General features: G+C 45.8%; 1 protein-coding gene across 2 annotated transcripts in view; it reads left to right on the plus strand.

Moving 5' to 3' along the window:
* Positions 1-18,172, plus strand: part of LOC109852292 (Krueppel-like factor 6) — a 296,434-nt gene that overhangs the window by 90,419 nt on the left and 187,843 nt on the right. The window contains exon 1 of one of the 2 annotated variants that reach the window (XM_020423330.1): positions 16,607-16,664. The exons of the other annotated variant lie outside the window; for it this stretch is intronic. Within the exon in view, the coding sequence (XP_020278919.1) occupies positions 16,653-16,664 (12 nt within the window). The 5' untranslated portion in view covers positions 16,607-16,652. Of the gene's footprint in view, positions 1-16,606; positions 16,665-18,172 lie in introns of those variants that run through there. 2 annotated transcript variants of the gene reach the window in all.

Raw genomic sequence — 18,172 nt, forward strand, 5'->3', positions numbered from 1 at the left:
CGGATACTCTTCAAGTTGTATTAACATATAGAGTTTTTTTTTTTTTTTTTTTTTTTTTTTTTTTTTTATATAACTTTGAATTCTTCGATCGATTTATCGAAGAAGATAAATTGATTTTAGATTTTTTTTCCGAACAAAAAAAGTTATTCGCGCAACTCGATGAAGACGAATGGTGGAATTCGATAGTGTTCATTGGAGGAAGTCGTGAAAAAACTTAATTACACATTCATTAACGGGAATTCATAAATACCGTGCCGGAAGCGTTTGCTTAGCTGGAATCGTCATCGTGCACGACGACCCCTGGCACGCGTAATCGTCTTTAGAAGCGACACGGCGACGTCGGGCTAATTAACTCGATGATCATCGGAGACCGTTACGAGGCAAAATCGATTTAGATGGCGGATCTACGCCGGCCGTCGTCCCGGCCTGATATCGGCCGTGGGGGATGAACGAGTTCTACGACCTCGTTAATTACCTGAGTTACCGCGCGAAACTTTTCTACGACTCCGATGGTGGAGAGCTTCGGAGATCCCTAATAGATCCCGTAATGGGTTCGCAGCGCTGGTTGGGAGATTTCTAGAAATCGTTTCGCGCGCTACGATCGCGGTCGGGGCAATTTTTGTACGTGGATTAAATACATTTTGAAGATATCCGATCGACTCCACTGTTATAAATTTGAAAACAGTTCTCAGATTAATTAATTCAATTTGTAGGAATGTACATGACATTATGTGGAAACGTATTTTTTTAATATTAATTTCATCTGTTATTAATTTACGTTTTTGACACGTAGCACTAACGAAGAAAGAAATTTTCTTCAGAAAACAATTTTTGAGAAAATAATTAACTTAATTGTGAAATACATTCGCCAATGAAGAAGTTAGCGGGATTTAAGCGTTAAGCGTTTCACTGTGACGCACACTCGACGGCGGCGTTCGCAATTCGCTCAACCACTCGCGCTCGTCCGTACTAACAAATTCTTCGCGTTTCTAACCGGCTTATCGAAAGCGGCTCGCCGCGCTTCGCGTCGAACTTCCTCGATCGTGTATTCCATTAAATTGCTTCCCAGTGGGCGAGCACCACGCCTGGTACTGCCGGCAGCCAAGAATATTTATCTTTAATACGTACGCTCATCCGTGTGCGTCGCGTAAAGTATACGTCTGCCTCGTTGCGCGGATAGAGAGAAAAACATTTTCCGTTTTATTCGAAAAAACACGGAACCCACTCACACACGCGTATATACACACACCGGGTGGTCGGCGGCGCTCGTGTAGCGACCGCGCTGCGTGCTACCACTACATGTTTGCCCATAAAGCCTCGCGATACCATCATACCCTCGGATTCAGGATAAAGGTCCGTAATCGAACGGAACACGGAATAAAGCGAGTCCCGTTGCTGCGGGAACTAGCTCGGATCGATACTTCCGTATCGCACGCGAGATACTCGCGCGCGACAGTTCCCAGCCGCGTTATCCGACCATCCGACCATCGTAGTAGTTTCAAGGTCACGGCCGTTTCACAGCTCCGCTATCTCTCTGTTCCGGCTATCTAATTCTAACGCCGCTTTTCTCGGATTCGGCGGGACCGGCTGGCCTGGCAGGTAGGAGGAGAAACCTCGTTCTCCCGGAATTCACATCGAGGTCTTCTTCCTCGTCGAGACGCCGCGCGCGGGATGCGAGTTGCTCTTAATCGGATGAACTTCAAATTCCGCGAAGTGAAGATACTTCGCGGAAGAAGAGCGTTCGTAAATATTCGCGGAAGCCCCGCGAAACGAAGCCCAAGACAAGTCGCGCTTATACGTGCTTGTCTGCACGACGAATTCAAAGCGCGGATCCGAAATTGCAGCGACGTTGCGACGCTCTACCGTTAGCGTTACAAAGAGACTTCCGGATGTATACTTGATGAGGTATAGATACGCGCTTCGCGGAATCGCGGCCGGGGAAAGTTTTCTATTTCAATCGTCGTGATCGATGCACCCCCGGGGTCGGAGTTCTGCTGGATTGTGCCGCGCGCGTTGCTCCGAGCGATGCATCGACGGTCCTCCTTTCCTCGATTTTTCCAGCTACGGCTCGAGTAGATCTACGGTACGTTAAAAATTCTTGCGTACGTGAATCTTACTTGGAAAGTAAACTTCGCGTGTAATGTAACTTTGCGAAGTGTGTGTGTATAAATATATATATATATATTTATAAAATAGATCCGTTCCCCATCTCGTCCTCCATTTTCTGGAGAAATATAGAAGATAAATATTACATAGATAAGAGCTTTCTGTACAGACTGATAGAGATAATATTAATAATTTGCATGTTAGAATATTATTTTACGTTAAATTATTTTAAATCAATTTTTTAAATGAATCTTATTTTCACCGCCAAGAGAGTGCGCTCGACGAATGATCGATATCGTTACGTTCGTCAAATTTTCGTCACGAGTCTTAAAGAGAGCTCTTCTGATTCGACGATCGATCGGCAGTCTCGATAGCGGAACAACTTTACAAGGGCTTTTACCCGCGCCGTCTTCGTCGAAAGCTCACCCTCTCGACGAAATAAGCGAGTGTGGAAGTCCTTATACCCGATAAACAATGTCAAGCATGCCGCGATACGACGACGCCGAGCGTTTACATGACGTTCGTTAAGGGAGACGTTCTTTTTTTTGGTTTGTTTTTTTTTTGTTTTTTCTTTTTTTTTAAACCGAGTGTCTTGCTACAGCTCGCGGTCTTTTTTTTTGTCGCGTTTGTCCGTCATGAGAGTTTCCTTTTTTTTTTTTTTTTTTTTGACGTTCTTTCTCCCTTTGACAACGTTATCCGCCCTTCGGGTAGGTCTTTATAAATCTTGAAAACAACTCTCTCTCTCTCTCTTTTTTTTTCTCTCTATCTCTCTCTTTATCTTCGCACATCCGCAGAAACGCAGACGGAAGAGGAAAGTTCATTACGAAGCGCGAATTTTCTCGCTCGCTCGAACGCGTCCTATAAACGTGAAACTTTAATATCCGCCGCCGGGTGTGCGTCCGTGCTTACGATTATCTCATCATTAATTCATAAGTGTTTGTGTTCTCATCACATTGCCAACGTAATAGCGCGCTTCCGTTGCGCCAACGGCGTTTAATTGTCGCAAAAGACATAATAATAAATACGCGGCGGTATCAGATCGTCACTTAACGACGTGTGTGAGGAGGTGCAATTGCCATTCGGCGTTAAAACGCGACGCGGCGCGATTATAATGCGAGTCCGTCTTTGCGAATCGCGCCGCACTGTCGTGGTAATCGCACACAACGCGTTCACCACAACCGCGTTTCACTATCCCTCTGTCTCCGGATTAACAGCGACGGGCACGCGCTCCTGTGAGGGGTTCCACGTCGTTCTGGCAGGTGCGCCTCGGCTGCGTTTGACAGGTGCGTCATTGTTAGCGAAGCATAAAGAAAGGAAGTGGCAGGAGTCAATCCCGACCCGGCAGTAAGAGCGAAAAATCGAAAGCCAGGGGGACGCGAACATTGGCGTAAACGCAAAGCGTATAATGCGATTTTTTTTGCCAATGCAATCTTCACAATGCTATTACGGACTATTCGAGTTTTCTTGTACTTCTCGTGATTTATAAAAAATTTCGAACATCTCTCATCGTTCTCTGTATTATACGGATGAAGACATGATTTAAAGAAAACAACATTTTTAAAAGAACCATTTATTATCTTAGCGCAATTTTTGAAAGTAATTCTGCAAAAAATGATAGCGAAATATTTTTATCGAAGAGTGTAATGTTATTATTAAGTCAAGTTACGTTGCTTCTCCCTTAGTTCAGCGGTTCTATCTTTTCCCTCTCTTCTCTTCTCCCTTTTTCGGTGAAGTTTAAATCTCATCACATATTGATGTGGCACATCGATCCCTTATCCTGTGGAGCGAATTTCTGTTGCAACGTTGAACGCTTTGCACATGTCTCGTTAACTTTCGCTAAACTACGCGCGACTTCTCACAACACATGTAATGTTGTCTAAAACCCTGTAAATCGCGACCTGTGCAAATTCCAAGTAATATCGACGATATCAATTTGTCCGAAAGCTCGTGTGTCAAGAAATTTTCGCGCATTTTCACATGCAACACACACACACACACACGTTCGCTGTAATATGCCTCAACTGGCGCATTATCCATTTCGTTTTAACTCCTCTCACATTTACACGAGCCGGCTTCCACACCGGATTTCACGAGCGAGAAATATCTGTCGGCGCGCCATTGGGGAACAAGCAAGAGCCTTCCGTTCGAGAGGAAACGGGGTGAGAAAAGCAACGTGGCAGAGGAGAGCACGAGGGAAGGGCAATCCAGTCAGTCACTCGGACATTCACAATATGGATCCCTTTGGTGTAATCGCGACGCGGAAGCCCCTTGTTTCTGTGCCTTCGGCGTGCCGTTCCCCTCCCCCTCTCTCCGACCCTCCCCAACAAACCGTCCCTCGTTCCTGCCGCTTCCTCCGGTTGGGCTCTCTTCGCCGGCAGTTGGACAGTCTCTCGCCCCATATTCTCTGTCTAATTTGCCAACCTAAGCCGTCGGGACTAGCCGGACCGAGCGGCGGCGATGGTAGCTCAACTTCATTATTCTCCCATTGTATCAGCACCCCCGCGGACATAAATCATGGAGAGAAGGGTCCAACTACGGCGCGGATCTCTCTCCCGGTCGGGGATTTTGTTTGATTTTCACCCGTTGGAAAACGGCGCGAGAAACGGCCGCTCTGACTTTCTGCTCCAATTTCCGCCTTTTCGGTCCCTCCACTTCGGTTGGCGCCCGGTAATTTCTACACGGCCACTTCCTGCGTGTGATTCATGGCTCGTCGATTTTCACGCTTTATGTATACACATACGTGTGTAGCGCGAAAAAAAAAAAAGAGGAGCGAAAGCGGTGATGGGTTTTTGATCGTCGTATTGCCGAAAGAAACGCAAGTAAAAAAGAGTCGCCGCGAGCATCTTACGTAAGAGTCGAAACTTAGCGTCTGATGAGCGACTAACCGCAAGTAAATAATAATTGCAAATAAATATCTCGGAGAATGAGTTTATTTGACAGGAGGATATTCTCGCGGGAATACTCTCGTACGTATTTAGCATTGCTAAGACACGCCCAGGTCACGTGAAACTTATAACGGGCGATCAAATTTAACACGTGTAATAACATTGTACCGTTAATGCCGCCGGATTATATTACGCACTTAAGCGTAACTTATGCCGGCACGTGTAATTATGTTCGGGCGCACCGTAAAGCGGGAGAATGCAACGCGCACATCTATATCCGTGGCCGAGGTCGTTACAGGTGTTTGCGTATTAATTTCAAGATCCTTTAGTTTCCTCGACGCGCTCCCGTTTGTGACACAACCGAAACTATCGCGGACGTATACCGGAAGCGAGTGTTAAGCTATCGAATTTCGAAGCGCCCGAAATTTAAGATACACGTTGTTCCTGATGAGGTGCGGTCGTATCTCCAATCCTTTCTCTGCCGAAGGAGGAGCAAATTCTAAATGCGATGCGCCGGCCACACCACCAGCTGCGTTATCTTTTGATTCAGCTTGCAATACGTGACGGGCGCGTTCTAGCTCAAGTTCGAAACGATCAGAAACACTTTCATGCATAATTATGCGTAATTTAACAATTCGCTTTTCAATAATAGAATAATTAACAGAAGAGTCTCGGTGTTTATGTGCGAATATGCGCAGGTAATTATGTGAGTGTCCGTTGCCTTGAACGATCTGAACGATGTGTATACGCGAAAATATACTATCATTTTTCTTCTCGTTTGGACAATTCTCGAACGTGAGGGATGTTACCGCAATCGAAGGTTCGTGATCGGAGGAAACCTCCGGATGGAGGGAAGGATTGGACAGTCGGAAATTTATTTTCAACAAATTGGCCGATCGTTCAGATTTCGCGCCGGATAACCGTAGTTGCGGTGCGACGTGGCAAAACGAGCGCTGAAGATAGGGAATAGACGGGATCGCATTAGGGTCTGATGGCGTCACGAGGTCCTTCGGCGAAGGTAAAAAGGATAGTCGATCCAGTCGAACGGCAACGCGCACATGGGTACAGAGAAAAACGTACAGGTATTACCAACCATCTACCCGTTCTCAAAAATATATAGAAATGTTCTATATGTTCACTCTTAGATAAAGTAAAAAACTCTTTTCAAAATTCTGTTGAAATTAAATTGTAACAACTTCGACCTTTATTTTCCACACACGTGACACAATGGCAAGTATACGCGTGCAAAATATTCATGTATCATGACGAAGGTTATTGAATTTATAATTAACTTATATGTTATTTTTTTATGAACAGAATTTTAGACAAATTGACATAAAATAAACCAATAAAAATAAATGTAAAGCACTCTTATGTTTTTAATAAATTTAATATAAATTTCTAGTTTGCTTTTAATAAAAAAATTTTTTATTCATTCTTTTGATTGAATTTATGCTGACGTCTTAATTTATGTTTGCAAAGGTTGATACATAAATTTGCAAAGTTCTGTAACTGTCATCGGTCGGTGAAAAGCTGGAATATGGATCTTCGACATAATTTAATTAAGTCCCCTAGCACCCACAAGCGGGAGAATCATTCGATGACGCGGTGCGCAATTTACGCCCGACAAGGGCGCCATTTTTGAAGTTCTTTCTCTCTCTCTCTTTTGGCTGATTTGCTTGTGAATCATGAATGGCGATGAAAAATTTAGCTTTACGAGTCTCGGTTTCTTCGTAGCGTCTGTGTTTTCTCATTACCGGCCCGTATAATTATCGAGATGTAATGCGGTGGTGACGATACGTCAACGTCGAAAATTAAATGGCGACGCAACAGGCAAACGACGACGTGTCGTCTGTTTCCCGTAGCGAGAGTGTCTGCGGTCGAGACGAAAATAAAAGAAAGATTCATGAGATCTCCGCCGCGTTGTGTCGCACACACGCGACTTTTTAATGGGGCTTCACGCTGAAAACTCCGCATTAACAGACCAAACGGCAGTAACAAGTTATACGCAATTACGACGCTTAACGTCGTGGATTTTCTCGCAACTAGGGTTGTTTTTAAATGCATTTTGCGCACGAGACAACACACGGGGAGTTTTGTCGCGAGGATTTAAAAAAAAAAAAAAACCAAAAAAAAAACAAAAAACAAATGCAAACTCTGGAACAAATCGCACACTTAACGAAGCTTCTCGGAAGCATTCGCGTTTAACATGCGCACGCGGTTACGTCAGCGTTTTTTATTCCTTGTTTGAGTCGTTTTTTTTTTATCAGCAAAGTGACGCGTCGATAAAACGAAGTCAATTCCTTAAATGTACACAATCCGAGATTGATAAAGCCGATTACTTCGATCCGTTGCATCAACAGACATCTACTCTCGGTATCTATATCACGTATACACGACATGAACAAGCAATGATCGCGCGCGCGAGAGAGACGCGTCTTTAAAAATGGCGTTCGGCGTGGGCGAAGAGCGTTTCGCGATCGCACTGTGATTTCGATGATTTATGAACGAGAGGCGATCTTTTCGCGCGCGCGATGCTTGTCGACTTCGATGATTTAGGGGCCGGTCCCCGGGAAAAACGCACGAATTTGTCGTCGACGAGACGGACGCGGCCGCGGCGCGCGCTATTGGCTGCGTAACCGAAACAATTTATCGAGAGCCGATAGATCGGCGAGCGATACTGCAGATTCGTCTCTCGTATAAAGTTGCGATGAATATCGAGAATAACTTCGCCGAAATACAAACCGCTTTCTCCCATCGAAATAGCACCGAGAGACACCGCACCGAGAGAATCGCAACTCGCGTTCTCCTCACGCGGAGATGAAATAAACGATGTGACACACGCGAATGATTCGTTTAAAATATCCTCCGCGCCACACACGCCACCGACGGACGACCCGACGATATTTGCGAGTTAGGTTGCGGTCACCGATTTCGCGTGGATGTTTTCGCAAAAGCGCCGTGCATCCGCGCGTGTGCATCCGCGCGACGAATATGTAAACATATATACGCGCATAATAAAATCCCCGGAAGTCCGCATGCGGCTCTAAACTGCAATAAATTTAAACGTATATATAGCGAGGACGACGTAATGAATTTACATAAATTTGTAATTTAACCCCGCGTAACGTGACATATCTGACACGCGCGCTGAGAACTTTCTGCAAAGAGTGTCGCGGGCTCGTTCTTTATGAAGGACAATAAATTTTCAGAATGTGCCTGCGAGAGCGTGCATTTATCGCGACGCTTGCCGCGCCGCCGCGCGCATCGCCGCGATAATAGACCATGGATCGGCGTTTATAATGGGTTTTGGGCGGATTTAAATTGACTTAATAATGTAATATATTTCGCGCAGGTGTCAAGTACGTTGCAAAAAAAAAAATAAAAAAATAAAAACGCAAGCGCGCGGCGTCTCGCTAATGATGATACTATCCGTTCGGCGCGCGAGCGCGCGGCGCGAATCCATTAAGTGTCCATTATGTGATATGTAATATGTTTATCGCGTTTTTGGCATGTGTGTGTGTGCGCGCGCTCGCTCTTGTGCAGATTGCAGGATGTAACAGATTTATAAATATGCAAGTTCATTACGCGGTAACGTAACACCCCGGACTGCGTCATCGTCGTCATCACCCGTGTCGGCATCGCGAGTCGATTACAACCGGGAGATCCATTAAACCTCGATATCCTGATACACGAGTGTTGACCGGTCGGATCGTACACGAGCATCGTAATGTCAACAACGTGTGTCCCGTGTGTGTCCGCCTCGACAACTCGAATATGTACTTTAAATCGTGTCCTCCGTATCCGAGAGAGTTTATTACCGTAAATCCGTCCGGATCTACGCGAGCAAATATCGTCGAATCCGCGGCACACACATACACACACGTCTCTCTGCGCGTGTATACATATAGATCTTGTAGCTCTTGCTTCATGTACAAACATTTTTTGTCGTAAATTATTTATAATATTTGTGCGTGCAATTTTACTCGTCCTCGAAAATATACAAGAAAGTATTTTACGTGTTTGGTTTTGCAAAAAATTTTGCTTGGGTTCCATGACGCGCGGTGCATGTTTCTATTGGCGAGCGGTTTCAAGAACATCCGAAGAAAAAAACGCATGTAAGATCAAAAGTTTACTCAAATTTCCGCGAAATTTGCACGATCCGCCGACACCTATCACGTGTGTGTCGCGAAAATTTACTCACTCGGATTGAATCGTCTTAATTCGTAGTGGATTTACAGGCTGTTTACATTACTTTAACAGCCTCCGTCGAGCGCGTAAGCGCGCGTGGTCATTGCCGTTTCCGGTAACTTTGGCGAAACGTTTCTGTCCAGCGAAAAACGCTTTCTCTGTCTCTCTCTCTCTCTCTCTGTCTCTTTCTCTCTCTTGGTTCAATGGAGGTTGCGCTCCGTTCGCCAGCAGGAAATGTCTACAAAGTTTCCCTTGCCGAGGCCTCCACCGTGTCGTCGTCTCCTCGCTGTCGTCCTTCCTCGTGGCGTCTCGCTCGCTCTTCCCGCTTTCATTCCCGCATCGCCGCTTCTTCTTCCGACCACCATACACCCCTCAGACCTCCCTCTTGCGTTCTCTCCTTGTTTCATCTTTCTGCCCTTCCGTCCGTTTCTCGCTCGCTCCTCCTTCCCTCCCGTGGCTACGAGCAACTTCGTTTCTCCTGATATAGCAGAGCTTTTGGTTCTCTCGCGCCGTTTCCATAGAAACGCCACGGCGAGAGAAAGGCGGAGAAGGACGATGGAGGAGGACAGGGTATTCTCGCGGCTGGGCGAAGGGCGCGATCCGCGAGCGGGAATATGATAGAGCGAGACGGAGGATCCGCGCCAACGCGAACTGTGCGCGTACCAAGTTCGTCTTTAGCGGAGAAAGGAGAGTGCTCCCGGTTTAAATTCTATTGCACGGACAATACGGTCACGGTAATGCTCGTTCGGCTTTGATTCATTGCCCGGCCGCGAAGCGAGGTGAAAAGGTGGCACGACATGAACGAAGAGAAAGATAGAGAGAGAGAGAGAGAGAGAAAATCCTGCTCGGCAGGACGGAGGTTTGGCCTTTCACATGCGCTGCAACTTGCGTATTCGGGAACATTAGTCCTTTCTTCGATTCCTCTGATATTGTTATTTCCTTCGCCGATCGAACGCGACCGGCGCGTCAATTTTCGTGCGTTAAGAACCGAACTCGGTTAAATGTTACGTATATATCTATCCCCTTTATGTAACATATCGCGCGGGCATCGATCGATTTATTAATGTTAATATAGATCTCGCGCGCTTTTATCACGTTCATTGGGTACGATAGATATATTACATCGTAAAACTAATTATCGCGTGCCAGCGAATAGCTGCTGCCACGTATTCCCGAAAAATTGTTGAATTATTGAATTTTTCTCTCTCTTCTGCATCGTTTAAAAAAGCGATATCTTTATTACCTCCCGAAATACATCGTATTCGCTCACCGATGCGCAATTCGTCGCTTCCTAATCCGCGCTTCCCTTCCACTCTTCATTTACCTTCGCAAATTACGTTTGCAGAAGTGAGACGCGCGCGGAGAGGAGAGATGGTTCCGCGCGCTTAAATCTACGTCAGCGAGAGTTCCCGCGAGAATTTAGAAGTACGGATTACGCGTGCACGCGTGCGTACGCATATTTTACAGCACTGCGCGCAGTGACACGACGCGAATCGATATCGAACAGTGATTTATAACACGCTCAGAGAAATAAACATTTCCGGTTTTTAACGAAACCCTCATAATTGTTTACTTGCATTTAGTTACAAGTAAAATACACACACTCGAAACCATTATCGCACTAGAAAGAAACTTTAAATTATAGAACGCTTAATAACAATTCGGAAAAAGGTTTGATGCCGCGATGCAAGAGACAAAAGTTTCCGCGGGAAAAGCGAGAGTGGGCCGCGGTGAAGTCGAAAGGGACCGAGAAAGGCGAAGTAAGTGGGATGAGCTGGGACGGACTTTGGAAGTATTTCCTAATGACTGTTCAGACTGCAAGGAAACCAAGCGGGAGGCGGGGGGAGGTCTGGGGGAGGACTCGGAAACGACGGTCGATACGCCAACGTACTAATGACCCGTACGTAGTCGCACCGACAGACTGCCGGCTAGACGCGATGGCACCAGCGCCGGTGGTTTTCGCTCAATTATAAATTGAATTACTCGCCGGGCCGGCTCAAAATGGCCACGGTTATGCGCCATAAAAGGGGAAATCGACTCGGCGAACGATATCAGGGGAAAAGTGCGGAGGATCGGCGAGTGAGCGAGAGTGCACAGGATGGATGCGGGGAGCAGTCTTTCGGCTCTCGGGAGAAGGAGGGGAGAAAGGGGATGGCGGCGCGCCATCGATACGCATCGGTCGCGGCGCAGGGGGTGAGATAGCTAGAGGTAGGCCTAATTCCATGCATTCGCAATTAGTTCATTAATGAACGATCGGGCGACGGGTAAGTGTTTACGGAGGGCGATCGCGCAGTGCGCGCGGGAATGACGCCGCGACGTCAATTGTATTTTGCAAGGGACCAGTTTTGTAAGCCGGCTGCGTGTTTCGGACGCGAAAGCTAATCGCGCGAGCAATTAAGATAAATTGAAATCGATAGCGGGGTGACAAATGGCCGAGGGATTCTTCGAGCCGCCGTCGTGGTTCGCTCAGAACAAAACAATTAATATCGCTTCCGCGTGTAACGCGTCCGCGTGCGTATTATCGCGACGAATCAATCATGCACGGCGCTTGTTAGAGGAACAGTGGCGAGCAGCGGCTGATCTTTTTCAGGCGTGAACGCCACGCGTGTGCGACGCGTGCCTAACAACATGTTCTTTTTGTCTATTGAGAATCGCGCGCGCGCGTTTTACACGAATTAAACGTGAGTGCGCGCAACAAACACACCGTGAAAGCGTCACTCGGTGAGTTCAAACGTCGACATCACGTGAAACGGAGAAGCGCAATCGCACTTAAATGAATAAGAAAATTACAGAGTGCAGTGTGTTCGCTTGCAAATTTACTATTTTTAAGTCGAACAGACTGTCTCTATCGACAGTCTACGTAAATATCTCATCATGAGCTTTATCGGTTATCCAGATTCAAATTTAGGTTGTAAAAGCTGTTGTATAATTATAGAGAAGATCCTAGAGAAGAACGTGGCGTTATTGGCCGGAAGTTCAGGCGTCAATGAGGCCGCGACGAATCGCCTCACGCCAATCGACATCTCCGTGCGGCCGTAATCGTGACACAGGGTGCATCGGTAATTAGCGATGGATCGGCCTACGGCGATTCTCGTTAACTGCTTTACGACGTACTTATCCGTCCGCTCGGTGTACGTTCAGGGGCGGTCAATATCCTCGGCTATTTAGTAACCGCCGTTGCCGTTAAGACGATTAGCTCGGGGACCTGCAGGCAGTTCTATTCACAATCAAGGAGAAGGAAGTCTTTGGTTTGGTGCACGAGAAGACGAGGCCGGTTTCTTACTGCCGCATACGTGCACGTATCGCACGCTATTTCCACACGCAGACCTCCAGGCCGGAGTATCCACGGCTCGGACTCTGAATAAACTTTTCTTTCTCTCGAGTTGTCATTGCTTCGCACGTTTGCCGTCACGCAGGCCGTTTCTCGGTAAACCGGTTATCCGCTCGATCGAAGTTGGAGATCGATCGCGCGCGCCGATGTTCGAGATAACATTCTAGATAAATTGAATTTGTTTTTTTTTTTTATTTTTTTTAATTTTTTTATTTACGTTACGATATGATTACGGGTTATAGAAAAAGGGGTGGAGAGGGCAGAGCAAAACTATTAACTCGCGATTCGTTTAACCCCGGCTCGTCGGTGCGCTCAGAAGAGGTTAAGAGCTTTAATCGCCGCGCTTCGACTTCCACGATGTGCAGTAATGCATCTCGCGCGCGGGATTTTAATAGTCACCCGCAAATCATTACTTCTTTTGTTGAGGAAGGAACTTTGCGGTGTCACGATTTTTAATGTTTCACTTTATGCCTCGTAATAAAGAGCGGAAAAGGCCAAACTTCGAAGCTCGCGTGCACGGGAAGTGAGGGCGGAGCGTAAAGGGTTGAAATTCAGTACACCGTTTTCTCCGAAACGATCCTATCTGAAGAGTGAGAGAGAGAGAGAGAGAGAGTGAGTGTGTGGCGATCGCGATCGTATCTTCATGATGGCACTTGATGGACGACACGAAATGAAATATGCGCGTTATTTGAATTTATTGCCGTCATGTCGGAAGAACGGGGAGAAGTGGTATCGCGCATGCGATCGCGCGCGGTTTCTTTTTTTTTTTTTTTATTTATTATTGTCCAGTATCCCGGTTGTTCTGGCTGTCTGAGAGACGCGGGAAAAACAGACAGAAGGAAAAGGATAGGAAGTAATATTGAATGTTTATTGGAGTATTATTCCGTGGATTTGAGACGATTGCGCGAGAGTCCGCGGTAAAAGTAGTCTTGACATGTCCCACACCTCGAGCAACAAATCGATTTACCGAGAACGCGAGGTCTTGCGGTACTTTTATGAAAACTCGAACGAAATCTCTCGCATTCTGGATCGCCGGAAAAGAGCTTCGTGGCGAAACGTGCTCGGCGGGAATTTTACATTCTCTATTGGTTTCTCAAGAGTGGATCCGCGCCAGTGGATCCGAATACTAAAATAGGTTTCGAACGTGGTGACGACACTCTCGTGCTCGAGAATTCGTCTTGTAAATTTCAGACCACTTGTGAATATTTTCCGGTGTTCAGAGATTTATTTCTAAGTCATTCGCGCGAGCTTCTGCGCATAGCACATGAGGGGAAAAAAAAAAATAAAAAAAATTGCCTCGCATATATAATCGGATCTCGTCGGAGAAATCTATTCCGAGACGAGGGACGAGCGCGCTCGTTTGCGGAGTTTGCGTGTCAAAATCCTCTCGCAGGATCCTTTCGAAAATGCTGTCGATCATTTGTAACGCGCGCCGCGCCAAGCGGAATTTTCGAATGGGACGAGAAAGTTTCGGACGATTTCTCATATTCTGCCAGAAAATTTTTGGCCGCCAGTGAAATCGTTAAAACTTTCTTGTCGATGTTCGGATTATCTGCGGGATTATTGATGACAATTTCGCACACAGTTGCAAATAGTTTTTGCATATTTACCGAGTTTGATGCGAACGCTTTCCTTCTTCTCTCTTTCTCTCTCTCTCTTGTTCCGTCTCTCCTAGAAAAACGCACATAAATGTTATGTAAATATTAGTTTAAATGATCTAAAATAGATAAAGAAATGAAAAAAAGAATTAAACAATTTTTTTCAACTGTTTATTCTATCCCACGCAAAACACTCGCGCTATAAAAGCAATACGTGAATACGCTCTGCGAGACTTTCATAAAAGACGCGAATGAGATTCAATGAACGGATAGGTGGGAGGAGAGATTTAATACGGAATTTTCAAGTACTTCGACATTTCTTCATCCGGCTGCGATAAAATTATATGGATATCACTCCGGCTTGTACCTGTCGTTTTCCATTTGATTCTGTAATTCTTGCTTGGAAGCTGGTAATTCCCCGTCGTGCCGATCGGTGCTTACTTTAATCCTAGGGAGTTTCGATCCCCGCTGCACCAAGTGCCGTTTGGCTAAGCGAACGGATATCTCTCTTTCGATTCTCGAATTCCCTCGAACTCCCACGTACGCTTCCCTCGTCCCTTCCTAATCCACGGAAATGGGTACGGTGTCGACAAGATTCGTATTTGCATTACGTCGACGGAAGCGCGGAGAGTAACGTCGTTTCGTAATTTCCGCCGAGCGAGGGACTCTGTTTGTGACTTAGGTGTGCAGTCCTTTCGAACGTCGCTGAATCGAGCGTATTCTCTGTATGAAGAGCCGGGAGATTTCCTCGCTTCGCAGACACACACACAATGTGCCATTTAAACATCACCATTGAAAAATATCAAGCGCTTATTATCTTCTAAAGGGGAAGGGAACAAAAATCTTTGTCGTATATTTAGACGCGCAAATATTTCTACGTTAGACGGCAGAAATAAAAGTCGCTTATCTCACGAAAATAATCGTAAAGATTTCCGCCTGCTTTCCTAATGAGCGCGCGCGAGATCTTTCCCGCGCGATACACCGCTTCCTGTAACCTTGCATTCGGTGCGCGCTTTTTGACATCGTACTTTCGCTGTGACTGCTCACGGACGAGGGTGTTACGTGTCTTTATTCAACGCCGAACAGAACCTTGCGGAGTCGTAAACACTTCGCATTACAACGCAACCGTTATGCAATAAAACATACCGTAGCATACCCGTTAACGACGGGCGACATTGGGTGTCGGAACGATCGCCGTGATGTGTTTTCCACATCAGTGGAAAACTCAGTGTGTTTTCCTTTATCGCCGCACCGGAATTAGAAATCCAGAGATGTAACACCAGACTCTTAAAACAACGAGTTTGTTTAAATATCTCCGTGTACGCGATAGAAAATTAAATAATTAATTAAATTTTGCGCGAGAAAAGAAGTCGCGACGTTCTTTCTTGTAATTGTAGTTTTGGGTTTTTATTCTCTACGAAAAAGTCGACTGTTTTATCAATAAAGTAAAAATATTCATAAAATAACTTCGTCATAAAGTGACAGCTTTAACACGCAGGAAGAAGTGACTCCATATCCGAATTAGCGAGCGGAAGGACATTCTGTAACTCCCGGACACTCTGTATAGAGAGAGCGGTAACCGTTGATCCATCTGGCCACCTACCAACCTACCGACCTAGCTTCCTCCTCACAGTCTGCGCCGGATATTCCGGAAGTGACGTCACGCTCATTGTAACATCCCGTATAGCGCGCGAGCGGAGCGAAGCGAAACGCTCTCTTTCGTGTCCCACGGACCGGGCGAGTGCATGTGCGGAAAGTGTACGTGGAGCGGAGGGAGCGAAGGGGAGGATATGGCGCGTTGCACGTACGCGCGTGGGTGTGTGAACGCCGGCGGAATGCGTTAAGTCCGTACGCGGCGTACCGTGTAAATACCTGACTGGCATTGGCGCGCGCGCGCGTGTATATGCGCGCGGTGTTACGTAAATGTAATGGAAAGGTGGCTTGTTGTATGCAAGTTGCCCGCACGTTATAGGGGAATCGCACAATCCGCGAAGTCGAGAGATCGTCTGCGCCGTTGTTGTCGCGCCGTCGTTACGCGCTGACAAGAGAATGATAATGAGTCGCGCTAACGAAATGATTTGCGACCCAGCGAGTCGCGAGGACTCGTCACGTAGAATTGAGATTCATTAAGAACTGCGAACGCGGAGTTGTGTTAGAAAAGAAGCGACAACATTGGGAAAATTTCCAACAACGGAATTAATAAAATAAAATTGTTGCAGACGAAAAAAACGGATGCGCTATTAATCAGCGCGCGTCCAACTTTAGTGTACGCTCGGTCGGAGGAGATAAGCGCGCGCGCGTAGGCGTGCACGCCATATGCGCTTCGCTGTTACGCATCTCATTCCGAGATGTAAACACCTAACCGGGCGCGTCCAACCGCGCGCACGCGATGAATTACGTAAAACTCATATATAAGCAGTCGTTCGCGATCGGGAACTCTCGTTGTGTGCACATCTTCTCTCATTGTTGCGCAGCACCGGCAGCAGATGTTCGTCCGTGGCGTAACACGTGGAACGGAACCGCAGATTACGTAGGACGATCATGTTAGGAAAGGTATGAAAACATGTTTGTTCTATCATTTTCAGATACGATATTTCCTATCTATATCTATGATATACCGCACAGAGAACGAAAAATATTGAGGGCTTTCTGACTAATGGCAGATATGTACATTTAAAGAGAGTTGCTCGCTTGTGGAAAAAGACCGTTTAAAAAAAACCTTTCTGTTTTTTATGTTGTTTCTTTTTTTTCTCTTTTTTTTTATTGACGAAGTAAATTTTTATTTGCAAGAGGTAAAATATTGATATCAGTTTTTTACGATCGATAGCGAGCACTGATGGCGAAATATTGAAGCAAAAGTATCGATAGTTTTGATAGTATTAAAAGTTATTAGATGTTTACGATTGAACGATTTCTCGTGCAACATAGAAAATGCAACGATTCGAGGCTGCATATATCGCGCGAATGTTTATGCGTGTTGCAAGTACGCGCGCGGAACAGAACGGTAGCGTTTTTCCGTTCGGAGGGACTGTCATTCCGCAAGAATGCGCTTCCTTCGTCGATAGGGCTAATTATACGCGTTCGTGTAATCGTCTCGTTGCCAACGCGGGAGATAATTTAATCGACCTCCGCTTTTGCGCTGTGTGTGTGTGTGTGTGTATGTGCATATTACAACGAGCGCGCATACAGTCCTATTTTTTTTTCTTTCTGCAGCTGCTCATTGTGATCGTGAGAGAAAAGCAATTGTCAACATTAACAAACATGCATATGGCAAGATACATGTGCGAGAAGTCTCGATAGAAGACTCTGTTTCAATAGTAACGAAGTTTATCTATAAAAAATAAACGCGTACAAGATAATTTATTTCTTTCTCTCTCTGTTTATTCTTTCATTGTTTTGAAGATATGTTTGACTTTAAATAAAACGCAATTCCAACTTTTATAAAAATAATTTCGTTACAAGCGTGAGATTGTTTTTCGATAATACTGTTGGAATATAATTTCTCGATCCACAATAAATAAGCATTTTTTTTTAACTCTGGAAAATTTCAATAAATTTTATAAACGTAAGAATGTTTATAAACGCGCACGCGCGCAAAAGGAAAACATTGATTTTCCGAGCTATTTGCATTTACATTAACTCGGCTTGAAAATAGTTTTAAGCCTGCGTTCGCGCGCCGTCGAGATCGGGAGACGATGTAAATTCCGTGCGCGTCATTCATGCTCAGAGCGTTTCTCGAAAGCGTCTCGAAAGCGTGTGTGCACGTTTATGAGGAACGGGTATATAACGATATCGGAAGTTTGCGAACTCTCAAGACCCGTTTAGACGATCCGAGATTGAGGCTCGCGTTAATTCCTTCGTAGATGGGGAAGATGATTCATTGACGAGGCGCGCGCGACGCAAAGAGGAAACAAAAGTATGTAAGATTATCTGGCATCTTACGAGAGAGGACTTTGTATCCCAAGTCGTTAATATTTCCCGCATCATGTCGTTGATTTACGCGCCGTGCATGTAAGCGCATTCGTTGCTCGACAACTTCCATCTCCGCGGTCTTGTTTAAC

Source organism: Pseudomyrmex gracilis, unplaced genomic scaffold (assembly GCF_002006095.1).
Source record: "Pseudomyrmex gracilis isolate BER0280 unplaced genomic scaffold, ASM200609v1 scaffold_27, whole genome shotgun sequence".
In the NCBI taxonomy this organism is placed as follows: Eukaryota; Metazoa; Arthropoda; class Insecta; order Hymenoptera; family Formicidae; genus Pseudomyrmex; species Pseudomyrmex gracilis.